General features: G+C 50.3%; 2 protein-coding genes across 7 annotated transcripts; one reads left to right on the forward strand and one right to left on the reverse strand.

Moving 5' to 3' along the window:
- The first annotated feature begins 45 nt into the window (after positions 1–45).
- Positions 46–7,194, forward strand: ttc38 (tetratricopeptide repeat domain 38). Of its 4 annotated transcripts, XM_055509666.1 has the most exons (15): positions 46–189; positions 507–584; positions 669–750; positions 1,644–1,793; positions 2,328–2,499; positions 2,580–2,753; positions 3,672–3,747; positions 3,829–3,948; positions 4,050–4,109; positions 4,366–4,404; positions 4,775–4,856; positions 5,227–5,392; positions 6,442–6,601; positions 6,674–6,747; positions 6,838–7,194. In XM_055509666.1, the coding sequence occupies exons 1-15, from the start codon at positions 160–162 to the stop codon at positions 6,923–6,925; spliced, it is 1,551 nt and encodes a 516-aa protein (XP_055365641.1). In that variant the 5' UTR covers positions 46–159; the 3' UTR covers positions 6,926–7,194. The 4 variants fall into 4 exon arrangements, 3 of the variants coding, with proteins under 3 accessions (XP_055365641.1, XP_029010210.1, XP_029010211.1); XM_029154377.3 differs by lacking the exon at positions 1,644–1,793 and having other exon boundaries at positions 47–189; XR_008694930.1 differs by lacking the exons at positions 5,227–5,392; positions 6,838–7,194.
- tspan33b (tetraspanin 33b) lies at positions 7,086–15,119 on the reverse strand. 3 transcript variants are annotated; one of them, XM_029154379.3, is made up of 8 exons: positions 14,926–15,119; positions 12,897–12,954; positions 12,460–12,587; positions 12,304–12,378; positions 10,182–10,277; positions 9,661–9,789; positions 8,422–8,583; positions 7,086–7,418 (listed from the first exon to the last, which is right to left on the reverse strand). In XM_029154379.3, the coding sequence occupies exons 1-8, from the start codon at positions 15,019–15,021 to the stop codon at positions 7,350–7,352; spliced, it is 813 nt and encodes a 270-aa protein (XP_029010212.1). In that variant the 5' UTR covers positions 15,022–15,119; the 3' UTR covers positions 7,086–7,349. The 3 variants fall into 3 exon arrangements, with proteins under 3 accessions (XP_029010212.1, XP_055365642.1, XP_055365643.1); XM_055509667.1 differs by lacking the exon at positions 9,661–9,789; XM_055509668.1 differs by lacking the exon at positions 8,422–8,583.
- Positions 15,120–15,165: the final 46 nt, after the last annotated feature.

Raw genomic sequence — 15,165 nt, forward strand, 5'->3', positions numbered from 1 at the left:
AAATTACCTCAAAGTGTACTGCAGTACTTGATGACGTACCAGGATATTATGCCCTTATTTTGAAAGGGCACAGATTCGTTCCGGTCTGCGTGTTTCTTCCAGACGAACTTTGACTTCGTGGTGTCCGGACGTGGCGACTGACATCCGCAGCTCACAACCATGCAGGCTTCGAGTTTCAGGGACTGTCAGGTGAGTGGCGCCGGAACAGACAGTCAAACGGGATCCGAGAAAGAGACGCGGGCGGTGCCGAACCGGGACGGGAAAGATGTCACATGTTCGAGTCACGGTGAAGTTAGAGTCGGACTTCACTGTATTAGCTGGTACATGTATGTTGATGCTGCAGTATATGGAGGGATGATCGGTGTACTGTAGGATCTGTACTGCAGTAAAGCTCCAACTTTAACCTTGTTTAAACGGACCTAACTGTGTGAACACACGCATGGCTGCATGTCTTGTCATGGTTCTTCGTGGTGTGATCGCCTTTCTTTCTGCCCTGCGTCCTACAGGCCTGGAGGGCAGAGGGCCTGGCGCTGTCCAGCAGCAGCAACGAGGCGTGTAGGCTCTACGACGCCATACTCACACAGGTGCAGCACCCCACACCCTGCATCCGCCCTCACCTGTTTACTGATCCACCATATGACGCCTCACGTGCTGTGTTTGACCCCTAGTATGTGAAATGGAGGAACGATGAAACCCTGGGGGGGTTTGCAGGATGCTTTTCTGCCATGCACGCTGCAGACCCCAACTTTGGTAAATATTGTTGTTCGCATTGATGCTCCAATGCTATTTGATATGTTTAACAAGGGTTGCGCGCAGCAGGTTTACGTCTCTCAGCGCAGACCTGGCTCTGACCCACATTTACAGTAGCAGCGACGGGTTAGAGTACTGTAGAAACATAAAGGTAATAGTTAGGAGTAACAGTATTTGTCAGCAGTGAGTGTAATTGTGCTAAATGTAACCTAATTAAAAGGGGACTTTGGAGCTTCTGCAATGTGTAAATAAATAAAGAGGTCAGAGTGCTTTTATAGGGAGTTCACTGCAGGCGGAGTGAGCTGTGATCATAAAAGCTGTCGTATCGTCTGCCTTGAGCCTTTGTGTCAGTGCATAATATACTATATACATAATATACAGTGTATATACATACAGTATAAACCGACCGATATACAGTAAGTGCATTAACAAACAACACCAGCTGTAAAGGCAATTTTCCAACATCCAAATGTCAAGGTGTAAGTATTTTAGTAATGGTGTGGAAGTGAAATGCTTGTATTTGCACCACTGAGCTGTTGTTGATGCACAGCTGTCATTGTTGCTCTGAAATGCTGACACATTATCAGGACGATTAGTTTCGGCTGCCTGGGCTGTTATTTATTCACACGAGACAAAGACCTGTAGACTTTGACACTGTGAAGCAGTTTGATTTTCTCTCCAGTTCCGTAGTTGTAGTATTTGTGTTCAGTTTGAGCTCTAAACGTTCTTGATTCTAATTAATCAGAGTTCCCTAATGGGGATAAACGCCTCTGTTGAATATCCTGCCTGCAGAGAATAACATCTGGTTCCTTCCTCTTGTGGGCTTTTATTTTGTTCCTCTTTCTGTTCCTTCTTTTTCCCTCTTCCTCATGTCCTGACTTGATCTCTGTCAGTTCAGTCTGCTCGTCACCAACTCCTTCTTTATTCTCCGTTACTTTCGTCTCACCCGTCGGCTTACCGTTCTCCCTCTGCCTCTCTCCTCCCGTTGCTGCTGCATTTCTGGGAGCTCCTCGCTGATCCCATCCTGCAGCCTGCAGTATCAGGTCTGACATGTTTTCTCCCTGAAACAGATTATTTCTTCATCTGCTGAATTGTGGCCTGTGTGAATCTCTCAGAGAAACTTTCCCTGTCTTCCTCTTTTTTTTTTTCAGAGCTGAAGGATGTGATTCTGTCTCTATCAGATCTGGCAATTTTTCATCTTGGAAAAAAAAAGATATATAAACAACATTTAAATTGTTAGAGTCGGTTATTCAAGATGATAAAATGAGGCAAAAATAATGACAAACCTAATAAATGTAAACATGGAGCAATACTACGCATCAGCAGAATGTTTTGATATGTTATGAATTCATTTAACTTTTGATATTGATGAAACGATGTATCTGAAAATGGCACATAGTCTGTGTCTATTCAGTTTATACAGGCTCAGTGTAAAAGATGCCATTTGAGCCTCTAATAGCTCCAGCAGAAACATGCACAAGGTTAATCGAAATTAATTCTTAGCATTAATTATACTTCTATAATTATTTGCTTAAGTAGCTCTAAAACCATGACTGGCTCCTTGTTTTTCCCTGCAGTCATGGGCCACGTGATCACTACGGGCCTAGAGCTGGTAGCCACTACGAGCTCCACCCGTCTGGATAAGCGTCTGGCCAGTGCTGTGAAGCGAACGGTGGAGCTGGCCAACAGCCAGGACATCTCCCCCAGAGAGAAGCTCCACGTCCAGGCCATGGAGCTCTTCTCGCGTGGGTGAGCTCCAGTGTCCCGTGCCATTCTTTCTTCTCCACTTGCTCGTCTCGGACACTGACGCCGTCTTCCTCGTACTGTAGGGATTTCCCCAGGGCCTGTGACGTGTGGGAGGACATCCTGGTTGACCACCCCACTGACATGCTGGCCCTCAAGTTCGCTCACGATGCCCTCTTCTACATGGGAGCCCAGGTTCCCATGAGGGACTCGGTGGCCAGAGTGCTGCCCCACTGGAAGCCACACATGCCCTTGTCCAGGTGAAGTACAGTATTGGTAGTAGTACGGGAAATCGCGAGGGATGTGACCAGAACCGATGCCACTGATTAGAAAAGCAACCGCATCGGTAGCGTGAATCTGCTTCTGGACAATAAGTGTGCACTATGGGTCAGGAGAAGAATGGGGCTGCTGTGGCTGAGCAGACACCGTTATTGAACCAGTGTCCTGCAGAGAGTCATTTCTCACACAGGAGGTCAACCTGCAACGACGCCTGTGTTTTTTTTTCTACTCCCTCACTCCCACGAAACACAATGTTGACAATTTTGGTTTCAGGCTGACGAACCGATTCCGGATCGCTTTATTAACGCAGTGGTTTGGAGGCTGTGGCTGTTTTATAGCTAGTGAATCCACGGGGGGGGGGGGGGTACCGTTACCTGTGGAGGCTGTGTGTGTTCTCCACATACCGTATATGCTGTTCTGTTCTAGGTTTAGTTAAATGGGTGGATGGTACGTTTCAAGCATCACGGCAGCTGCTGTAGAAGCTGACGGACAGTATGTTGCCCCCTAGGATCACACTACTGCTGTTCAGTTCGAACAGTGAGTCTGTGTTTCAAGCTGCTTGAGGTCCAGCGTGAAGTTTCCAGTCGGTAATGATGATGGTTCTGTCGTCTGCTGGTGTCGGTCCACTGTGTTTTATCACGTCCACAGTCAGCGGAGCCGTCTATCAGGCAAATCTAGAGCACTTCATGCCTCTTTCTGCTGACAGGCCCGCACTTCCAAAGTACCAGTGACTGGTTCAGTAACCATGAAGTCGCCTACAGTGAAACCCCACAGAGAACCTGAGGGACATTGTCAAGAAGAAGATGAGCGACAGCAGAATGCAGACGAGCCGAAGGCCGTTACTGTAAATGCAGTAATTCAGCAAAAATAGTGTGTTTTCTTTACCTTCTTGCCCCCAGCTATCTGAAAGGAATGTACTCGTTCGGCCTGATGGAGACGCGCTTCTACGACCAGGCTGAGAAAGTAGCCATGGAGGTGAGGGTTCTGTCCGACCCGTGCCTCCGCTGCGTTTCTTATCCTCACTCTTCATTCTCGCCGCTCATCTCCCGCCTGCAGGGTCTGGCTCTGACTCCAGACGACGGCTGGGCCGTCCACTCCGTGGCGCACGTTTGCGAGATGAGGGCGGAAATGGACAAGGGCTTGAAGTTCATGGAGAGTCGAGAGAAAGACTGGCAGGTGTGACGTTTTGCCAACGTACCACAGCATCAATGAATTACACAGTAAAATAGTCCTAGGGAAAAAAATACTTGAAATGAATATGTGCTGTTTAATTTCAGGTGTGTGACATCTTGGCCAGTCATAACTATTGGCACTGGGCTCTATACTACATAGAGAAGGTAAATATTATGATGAGTTTTCTCAGTCAAGTGAGTTGGCACGAGGACTGTTTGTGGAGCTCGTATTTATGATCTCCTCTCCCTTGGCAATTCGACGCCTGCAGTTGATTATATTGGGAGATTAATTTGTGCTCGCGCCTGTGCAGCACGAGCGATAACTCTGGCTTATCTTTCAAGTCTGAAGTTATTCAAATTCCTCTCGCTCACCATCTTCTCCCCCCTTCCCCTCCTCCCCCCCCCCCCTCCTCCTCCACAGGGACAATACGAAGCCGCTCTGCAAATCTACGACTCCGAGGTGGGTTTGCATCAAGCCGCTGGCGGCGTGTCTGCTCGAGCACACCCTCTCACGGGGTCGCGCCCGCGCAGTGCAGGACCTCCACACAGGGGACGCCCACTAAAAGCAATGCGCTGTACTTGTGAATCAGAGAGCGAGTGTGAACGAATTCAGTTGGAATCCGGGATGCGAGAGCGAGGGGAGTGTCAACAGCCACAGCTGATGACTTTTTTATTGAATTTAAAAAAGGGTTAGATGGGTTGAAAGTAAAGCTCTTTGAGGTTGAATAATGTTACGGTGCATGAGATTTTGTCCTCTATACTGTGTCAACCTCAAGAACCTGTGTCGGCTCTAATGTATTTCTTTAAATGAAACTTCTGTCTCCCATAAGGTGTTCAGACGCTGCAAAGCCACAGGATCCATGCTGGACACTGTCGATGCCACTTCAATGCTCTACAGACTTGAAATGGAGGGTAAGACGCCCGATAATATGACTTTTCTACCAGAGAAGAATCGTTGGAGGGCAGGGGGAACATCCCCCCCCCCTTTAAAACACATGGGATCTTGGCCATTACCAACCAGACCTTGATTAAAGCTCATAATATGATGCATGAAGCCTAATCAAGGGTTTTATATGACACTGATTAGCCTGATGGAAGCAGTAAAATGTAATAGTATGTTAAGCCAAACGGTTAATGAAGGGAGGCAGCCTGTGTTATGATACCTCATTAGGCTGAAACACGAGCTGCTGCGTAATTAGCAGGAACCCTGACCTTCGCTTTGCACTCGTTCCAAAGTTAAACTCAATCAGCTTTAACGACGGGCTCCAACTTTGCGTCTCAGGTGTCGGCGTGAAGGAGCGCTGGCGCGAGCTCCTCCAGGTCACGCAGCCTCACACCGACGATCACGTGACCGTGTTCAACGACCTCCACTTCCTCATGGCGTCGCTGGGAGCCGCCGACGCCGGGGTCTCGGCGCGCCTGGTGGACGGCCTCCAGGAGCTGGCTAAGTAAATTTTCAGCCTTGCGTAAGAGCCGCACGAGCCTTATGTAAAGAGGAGAGAGGCGCGAGGTCGCGCGTGGGACGCTGAGGAGGAGAGCTCCCTCCCGCGAAGCAGATGCTGCAGCGGCAGCTGCGCTTCTGTGGCCGTGATGCGTTGTGGCACCGTGCGCATGGGGCGCACGGTGCTCCCTGCAACCCACAGAAAAAAAAAAAAAAAAAAAAAAAAGCTGCCATTGAAGGCAGGGGTGTTAGAGTGTCATCATTCTCGCTGTTATGTAATAAAATGCAGATCACAAGAGTTTGAAAACGATGAATCCTCGGGGGGGCAACTCTAGGAAGTCGGTTTCTGAGTGCAGTCGTAAATGGAAATGCTCTCGTCAACGCGGCTCTGCTGAATCAGGCGGCAGCCGCGTCCGCGCTTGTTTTTATTCCGTGTAACATGTCACCCGTGTTTCCTTGGTCTGAAAGGATTGCGCGGCTTAACGTAATCCGTAGTTTGCCATAATGTAATGGTACAGAGTCGGTGAGTCGCTGCATGACCTGATCCCACACACCTCCATGCAGCGAGAGATCTCTGGCCTTACAGTGAAATGAGTCCTGCTCACATGTTCATCGTGTGCATTTCATACTGGAGATTTTTGTCTTTATGAAGCCTTAACACCAAAAGCATTCTACTTCTTAATCCTGGATACTTCAGGTACAGTTTAAGGCACTGGGGTCCTGTGAGCTACAGTAATAGGTCAAGAAATCACTGAAGCAGGAAAAACGGATGCGAAACTGTGGGAAAATAACAGGTCGTTGTGCAGTCAACAAAGAGTTAATGCTGGTTAGTGTTGGGCTGCGAAGTGCCTTAAAACACAGGGAAATATGGGAACAAGCACGATTTAGCATCCGTGCTGCCTTTCTTTCATGTCCTCAGTGTTTGGGAAGCATCTGACCTGCGCCTCTGCCTGCGTGAACTCGTTTGCTGAGGCGACAGAAATAGCGCTCGCGACCCCTTAAGCCAAGAAACCTCTGGGCTCCTTTGACAAGCTGCCACTGCACTTGCCTCCGCAGGGAGCCGGGGGAGAACCAGCAGCATCAGCTGGCCGGGCGCGTGGGCGTCTTCATGTGTGAGGCCATGACGCAGTACGACCGGGGCGACTACGGCCGCGCCGTGGAGCTGCTGTACCCGCTGCGCTACCGCATCGTGGACATAGGGGGCAGCGACGCGCAGGTGAGGTTCTCGGGGGGGGGGGGGGGGCGTCAGTAGGTGGCGATCACCTACTGACGCCGCCGCCTTTTTCAGAGAGACGTCTTCAATCAGCTCCTCATTCACGCGACCCTCAAATCCGAGGACAAGCACCACCAGAAACTCGGGAGGTAACGCACAGAGTTTACAGCCACTTTCAGTCCTTTCAGCTTGATCGTCTGCTGGGCTCCGGGCACTGACGTCGTGCTGGTTCCCTCCAGGTGTCTGCTGGCGGAGCGCGACGCCGTGAGGCCCAACTCGGCTCTGACCGATCGTCTCATGCAGAAAGTTCGGGCTCTGCACGCGTAGAGCCACCGCGACCACGTCCCGGAGACGTCTTCACCAGCAGCCAGTAATTAAATGCTCAGCAAGGCCAAAAGCTTCCACATACTGCATGAAATCCAACCTATACTGTGCTTCTCTCTGATCAATAAGCCTATTAAGTGTAATACACCACTTTCCCTGAAACCTTGGTTTTTTTCAATTTATTAGCAAACATCACATACATAAATACTGTACTTCATCTATATTTCAATACAAAATCAATGTTTTTAAAAGCAATAAATATACACTTTGCATATGATTGTTTTTTTTTTATCTCTTTCCATCGTAAGTAACGACAAAACGCAGCACATGAACAGTAGGAAGTGTCAAACAGCAGCCGTAGAAATCCTGTCCTCGTGTGGAAACCGAGCAGAACCCGCTCCTCCTCCTCCTCCCCCGCCGCCGCCTCTCACGACACCGAGGTAATCTCATCTTGGATCTGACAGATCAGGATCTGGGACAGCACGATGCCTGCGACCTGGAGAACGGCCGCATTCAGATTAGAAGCACAGTGCGTCCGAGCGCCTCAAGGTCCCTCGGAACGATGGCGCCGCGCGGTCCAAATGGGTCCGCGTGCTGTACAAGCCTGCTCCAAATCCCCTCCAATTACATACTGTAGTTACAGTTCTAGGATTAGAATACTTAAATGTGAGTATCAATTCCTGCAGAGCTGATCCCAGGCAGTTGTTTCCTGTCGGCGATATTTCACACAAAGTGGCAAACACAGCTTTTCAATAATTAACAGTTGGATTCTAAATGAGGCTTGTTATGCAGACAAATCCAGTAATAATGTTTGGCGAGGATGGGAAAAAAAATAATAAAAAAAATAAAAAGATCACTTCATTATCCGATTTGCTGCGCATCAGAGCCGCTGGAATACTAATGCAATTGTTTTGACAGGACTCATAGATAATTTAGGCGCTCTCACTCTTCGCAGAGCCGTCGGGGGACTCGATCACGGGGAAGTGACAGGGATCCGCGATGCCACGACGTGACGGCACCTGCGTGGTTTTGTTTAGAAAGCAGATAATTACTTAGAGACAGCTCTTAGTCAATGCTAATGGGATTTCACGGTCAATCTAACGTATCGACGCAGCGGTGCGAGGTTTGAAGCGCGAGGCGCATCGACAGTGGGATGTGAGTGAGCCAACGTAAAGCGCGTCATCTGGGTGTTAATATCCATTTTTCATAACGGTATCTGAGATGCTGAAGTGTTGCTCAGACTACTTCGCAGTCCGGTCCAAATGCGCCCTGCAAGTCTGGCTGAGAAGCGGGGCCGTCAATAAGTCGACCGCGGCGCACTCGAGATGGAGGGGCCTCCAGCTGACGCCTATTGACCCCCCCCCCCGTTGCGCATGCGTGAGTCAGAGCCGCTTTAAAACCGCGATCATCTCCGCGCTCGGTTGTCCGAGTGTTGCGAATTACCGCACGATGCGCGTGCGTGCGTGCGTGTGCGCGCGCGCGTGCGGCAGGTGCAGTACCTGAGGCAAGGCCAGGCCCAGGGCCAGAGCCCCGACGAGCAGCAGGTGAGACTCGATCCACGTCACCGCCCTGTCCGCGCAGCCCACGGGGTAGATGAGCTTGTTCGCCTCCACGTATTTCTGGGTTTGCACCCCGAACCCGCACATGGTGTTAATCACCGCCTGCGTGACAGGTGAAAGGAGAACGCGGGCGTTTCAAAGATCACCTTAATTAGCGCGCGCACCTGAAACAGAAGCGCCTTCCTGAAAGATGCTCTCGCGGGCTGCTGTGGCGCTGGTGAACATATTAATTATTGTGACAGCTGGAGACTGCGGAGACGTGGAATAAAAATAAGGGAACAATGAGCGGTGCAGACTTTTTCCATGTCTTTGCCCCTGACGTGCCCGAGCAGTTGCCGGCTGCGAACAGCAGGGGGCAGCACTGCATTAGCTCCTCCACTGTTTAATTAATAGGTTTTTCACTCATGTCGCAAAAGGTTGCCGTGATCCTTGTAACAAGACGTGTGATCGATAGCAGTGCGACGCCGCTGCGTGCACGCAGTGTCTGAACTGAAAACGCTACTCGTCTCTGCTGAGAGGACGAGGGGACGCTGCTCTGGATGCAAGCGCACAGTGTATAATGTCACAGAACCTGCACGCGAAGGGGCTTAAATGTTAAAGCAGGTGAATCACAGCCCCCTCTGCTTCAGTGGTCGCTGATGTTACTGCGAAGCCGCACATCCCGTTGGAAGTGTGTCGATGCACACGTTGCCCTCCATCGCTCCGCGACGGAGAATTAAATCACCCTCGTGGGCTTTCGCATGTGAATCACCTGCAGGGACAGCGGGCGTCCGTACGCCATTAACCCACCGGGTTCCCAGTTTCGACACACGTGTGTACTTATCGAGTGTCAACATACCACCCGCTACCATTAGTCATTGTCCACAGGCCCACTTACTGTGTGGAATGTTGTACTGTACGTGCACATACTGTATGATCTAAGTTCCTTCCTGGGCTTTTAGAATATTTGTCACATCTCTTCCAATAATAGCGTTTAGTGCGTGTGAGGTGCTAAAGCAGCCGTCAGCAAAGCATCAATTTAGCCTCATTATCAGGAAAGTCATCCATCAGGTCTATTTTTTGCGCAAAGAAACTTTGAACTCGCAGCTTCGCGTTCCGTTGCAGCCGCGAAGCTGTCGCTGGTCACACGCTGCGCAGTACGTTAACCCGGTTCCTCACGCGCGTTCCTACAGTACCCACCTCTCCAGGAACGGGCGTGCAGCAGGAGTACGGGACGGAGCAGCGCTCGGAGCTCGGGTTCTCGGGTGTGCAATTAAAATACATGTTCCAGGACCAGTCTGTGTAGTTGTTCCACCCACAACACTTGAACTAAGTCAAAAAAGAAGCGGGAGAGATGCGCACACACACACATAAACACACACACACACACACATATATATTTAGCAACGTGATCCTGCGCTGCACTGTACGTCCCGGCAGTCTGGGCTTCTCCCGTGGGGAAACCCGGCCTCACAAGTGGGCCAGCGTGCACAGATGGAGGAGGAATATCATATGAGGAAACCCACAGAGCGCAGGAACTAAATGTTACAGGCAGCCTCTCATGTGGAAACCCCTCACCAGGGCCAGCATAGCAAACACAAGGCCTATGCCTGAGTGGCTGCCGACCGTGGCTGTGCCGGGTTTCGCATTCAGCACATTCAATAGCGCGGTAGCTGTGATTAATTCGGGGGCGCGTGCAGCGGCAGCCTCCAGCACTGTACCTCCTTCTGTATGTAATCCATCAGGTTCTGCAGGTCCAGGTCATCCCTGTAGTGCACCAGGGCCTTCTTCACAAACTTCCCCAGAGCGTCCCGAGTCTGAGGGAGCACATGAAATAATAGCTGCAACGTCAACTCGCCAGGAAATTCAAGGCGCCGCGTTTTAATAACGTCATTAAAAGCAGCACGCGCGAGTTCATCTCTGAACCTCCAGAAGCGGGCGGCTGCGTCGCTCAGTGACACGGCGAGACTCTCAGGTCGCGTTGCTCAGTTAATTACTCGGGCTCCGTCGGTGGAGAATTGCAAAGTGCTCATGTGAGGAACTTCCTTCAGGCAGGTGCTGCGGAAATCCTCAACCTCAGACCGGATTAGAATTCAAGGATACTGACGTGTGATTGGATTTGTAGTGTTTTTTTTTTTTTTTTTGTGTGTTCCATTAGCGCTGCATTCATGTACACACTGAGGCAGCGTGCGCGTGCTATTATTTTAGGATCCGTCTAGAGACGAGTTACAAATGAGGTTTTAGGCTTTAAATGGAATTATGTTGCGTATTAGTCTCTCCACTGAATATTCTATTTTCATGTATCTGTTTAAATAAACATGAATAATAATACCAGATGTGTGTGTGTGTGTGGGGGGGGGGCTGCTGCAGGAGTCCAACCCCTCTCCCCAACCTTAATAACGACACCATGTCTGCCCCCGGGATCACGCCAGATCATGCCAAACACGGGTGTCGAGCTCTTTTAGCTGCATAAGATAATTGCGTGAATTTATCACCGATTATAATGGTAATTTTAATCAACTCCACTTGAGGGAAACATGAAACACACAGATCATACGCGGATGTGTAACTACTACGTAATTATGTGCTGCTTTATTTTGCTGCTTTTTAACGATCATTTTCGGATTTTTAATTAGGCCTATTGTTAATATTTAGATTGTCTGCGGTCATATACAAATGAGCGTTAGCAGTGAGCTTTAACGCAGTTCAGATGCAGAATATGCTAATGCGAGCGCTGCATAACAATAAGCTGCTGAACTTTGAGATTTCATTAAGCCTGAAATGAACTTGAGCAGCTGGCTGAAGGCTTCCTGCACAGTTACAACGGGCCGCGTCCATAAAAACACTGAGCCGCCTCCAATGGCCCCAATCTCTACCCTGAAGTGGTTTCAAAATGACTGAAAATGAAATCAAAATGAGCGCCTCCGGCCGCTCCCCGTCTCCGTCGCAGCCCCGTTTCCACCTGGTGGGCTGCGCTCGCGGGCCCCGGCCTGTCGGGCTTTTAGTCCCGGTGGAACTTTTGCAGGAGGAGCAGTGAGTGGATCGGAGACGTGGCACCTGCGCGCGCTCGGACGCGCTTTTAATCAGACCCCTCGCGATGAAGCTGTGGCTGAGGCCGAGTCCAAAAGGGTCTGAGAGACGGATGATTCTATTGCTGCGTTAATGACGGTGCACTCAAGCTGGGATGAGACCCCGTTATCTCAGCAGGATAATGATGCTCGGTTCCTCGGCATCTTTTCACGGCACTCTTGACATTTGCTGCTTTGTTCTCTTCCTTTAGCGATAGCTCGTATCTGCGGCGGAGCTAATTCGATATCTGTAGTGTGAAGAGCTTGATACAGTGTGACGATAGCCTGATAGCGTGGTTATCAGCTAGTGTAAGTGCTTTAGAGGAAGCTTCAGCACTTGTATTAATGTAGTCAGTGTCAAATATATGTTGAATACTTATATTACATGCTCCGAGGCCAGTGTTGTGTTCCAGGTTTCTATGAAAATACCCCACTTTCTGTGTGACTTATAGACGTTGACTCAAAGACTCTGCAGCACTGTTTTAGTATTTTCTGCCCAGCTTCGACTCTGACAAGGCACCCCCCCCCCCCCCCTCCCCTCCGGGCTCGGCCGGCCCATCTGTGGGATCAGATGTCATGTCTTGTTACATTTTTTAACATCGTACTTTACAAATGCACAGATTGTCCAAGTCATGGAAAGGAATACACAACATCACTGGAGCCCGGGGGCATTTATTCTAGATGGTGTCGGCGCCGAAGGCACACGCAGAGACCCCACCGTGGCTCAGAGGACAACTACGCTGATGCGGAACGGCCTGTGGAAGGGGCCACGTACCTGATCGGAGTAGAAGAAGCCCAGGACCGCGATGGCGAGCTGCGTGAGGAAGACCAACGTCAGGCTGAGGGAGAACTAGAGCGAGACAAAGCGGCAGTGAGGCGGGGGGTCGCGTGGCCGGCGCCGGCGCACTGTCGGTCAGTGTGTGTCCGTTACTGTCTTCAGGAGGCGGATGTTCTCCCGAAGGGCTCCGATGCAGCCGCAGAAGGTGATGAAGAACATGACCACCCCCGCCACGATCAGGACGACGGCCGGGTCCACCAGGAACGTGTCCCTCACCGTGTCTGGAACACAACAGCCTCTGTTCAGGCGTCTCTGTCCTCGTTTCCACCCTTTTGTTCTCAATTCATTTCAGCTTCCTGTTTTTGCATCTGGGTGCCCTCATTCACTGTACACTGTAAACACAGGCCTGATCGGTGGGACGAGCCCAGGATAATCCTTTCTGGGTTTGGACTGCATCAAATTAAATGTGAAAATGATGACGACGGGTAAACTAAGGATAAAGCCACCGTGATCTGCTCAACGGGTCCACGGCAGCCACCGGAGGCCTAAGTCTGTGTGTACAGTATGGTGTGTCATTGAGCAACTAATACCTGTGGCTTTCTGGATCTTTGCATAGACCCCGATGGCAATAATCAGCAGGGAGAAAACCTGGAAACACAAAACAGGAATTTTATACAAGAATGGAAAATCAAGCAAAACGATGTGACATTGAACTACACACAAGCTTCGTCCCACCCGCCCATCATCACTATGGAAATTTTCCAGGCATACAGTATCTGCGGCGGTGAACGTCGGCCATGTTTGAACAGAACCTCACCGTGACAAGCCTTTAAGCTCGTGTTTATGATAAACAAACAGATGCATATCAGCTCGGGGAAACACTCAAACACGTGGATCCCTGCCTCGCTTTTAAGACATGAAAACTTGTTTTTTTGCTCATTGAACAGAACTCGGCCTTGGTTGCGGCGTCACGACTATTATCCATGCGAGCTCATCTGGAATCTGTGTTTCGCCTCCTGTAGGTGGACTGCGGGTCATTTTACCCTAACGAGCAGCGGAGAGAAGCGGGAGGAGGCTGCGTGTGTGTGTGTGTGTGTGTGTGTGTGTGTGTGTGTGTGTGTGTGTGTGTGTGTGTGTGTGTGGCCCCCCCGCTGTGCCCGGCGCCGAGCCTCGGCGGCCCACGCGCCGCGCCAGCGCCTGATAAAGGGGACAATGCTCCTTTAATGAAGGCAACAAGCGCGGTGACAACATTCAGACGCAGGCGTCCATGGGTGAGAGCGATAGTGATTCTGGAGCACACGCCGCAAAGCTGCCGCTGAGGATTTGAGTTGCGTCTAAGAGGAGTGACTCGGGAACAGGGGGTATTAGAGCATCCTGTGGTTTGCATTGTCAACACTCATTTCCCTGCTCTCCGTGATTGTTTTTCTCACCTTGAATACCAAATTGCACTGCCTTCATTTCCAGGCTGCAGCGTTACAGACTTGCTCCTGATTACTGCTGGAGTTGTGCGCACACAGAATGCAGCTTGTGTCTCTGTTAATATGGATTGAGATGGGATGTGTTGGCTATTTAGAGGTCAGCGGGATCCTGGATCTATTTGCTGTTCATGAAAAAACACGACTTCGTCTCCGATTTTGTCTTGACGGGACCAAACGGGTGATGCACGTTTTCTTTAAACCGCTCTGTTGTCGTGGTTTAAAAGTGCAGCTGTTTGTTGAAGGCCCGTTGTCCGAAGTGTGAGCGTGAGCAGCTCATTTTCTTGATTTGCCACGTTGACGCTCGTTGCGCATACAGGCACTGTGCGTGTGGGGCGGCAGACGTAAACACACACACAGCGACTATATTCCAGCCGGGTTTTTCAGGCTTTTCAGAGGGATGAATCAGGCTTCTCTCTGCGGATTGTGTGCGGAGGTGAAAGCCAGCTGAACTGAGCCGCGGGGACGCGAGGACAAAGGCCTGATAGATTAGGGCTGTGGTGTTCACTTCTCAGATAAACAAAATCACCGCGGGCCCGGCGGCGCGGCCGCTGGAGCTGCAGCTATTGTTGATTGGCTCTAAACACAGCAAGAGTCCAGGTGTAGTGTTTGTGCGTTTGTGTAGGATTGGACGTGGGATGGGATGCGATCCCTGCGCTCGGAGCAGTAACGAGTCCAAACTCGGAGTGAAAGCGCTGCTCGTGCGTCTCTAACTGTCTCGTGTCCGCAGCTACTTTCAGCTTGACAGTAAATGCACCGCAAAGTAACATGCAGATACGGACCTGCACAGCTGCCAGATGTTCAGCACGAGTCGCCGCTCGACGGATTTGACGGGAGGCCACTGCTCAACATATGATAGGATGGTGAATGAGGAATTTGAGTGCACACACACAGAGTAAAGCTAAAATAGGTAGCAGTAGGTGGTTGCTGCCGACTGCATCTACGCATTCACTCTAAATGGTGTTGTCTCATTTATTATTAATACGTTTTCTTTTTCAGTTTTGCTTTATATTCAAAACAGATCAGACTATGAAATATATTTTTCGCTGTAAATGGGTGATTTATATTCTGAAAAGTATTTTAAATACATGACATCCCAGGACAAAAGAAACCCCATTCTGAACAGTGCAACTTCTGTACTCACCCAAAATAAGAAGCTGAAGAAGAAGAGAAAATAGCGGATCCATGGGTTGATGAAGGAGAAGGTCTCGGCTCGGTTCAGGTTCTGATTCCTGTCCATCGTCCGGTGGGGTTTTTTCGACAGTGCAGCGTGTGGACCTGCAGCCAGTTAAGCTTCGGTCGCTGATCTGGCCCCACACAGCACGTCCACAGTGAGTGTGTGTGGGCGGGGGTCATGTGCAGCCTGGGGGGGTGTCAGCTTGTC

Source organism: Betta splendens, chromosome 6 (genome assembly GCF_900634795.4).
Source record: "Betta splendens chromosome 6, fBetSpl5.4, whole genome shotgun sequence".
NCBI lineage: Eukaryota > Metazoa > Chordata > Actinopteri > Anabantiformes > Osphronemidae > Betta > Betta splendens.

Bases quoted from the DNA above. Each gene is read 5' to 3' on its own strand.
- ttc38 (XM_055509666.1), top strand. From the start codon at position 160: ATGCAGGCTTCGAGTTTCAGGGACTGTCAG. The intron at 751-1,643 runs GTAAATATTGTT...GATCTCTGTCAG, and splicing joins CGCTGCAGACCCCAACTTTG to TTCAGTCTGCTCGTCACCAA. The intron at 3,748-3,828 runs GTGAGGGTTCTG...TCCCGCCTGCAG, and splicing joins CTGAGAAAGTAGCCATGGAG to GGTCTGGCTCTGACTCCAGA.
- tspan33b (XM_029154379.3), bottom strand. From the start codon at position 15,021: ATGGACAGGAATCAGAACCTGAACCGAGCCGAGACCTTCTCCTTCATC. The intron at 12,588-12,896 runs GTATTAGTTGCT...GTTGTGTTCCAG, and splicing joins AAAGATCCAGAAAGCCACAG to ACACGGTGAGGGACACGTTC. The intron at 8,584-9,660 runs GTGGGTACTGTA...CCTGTCACGCAG, and splicing joins GCACGCCCGTTCCTGGAGAG to GCGGTGATTAACACCATGTG.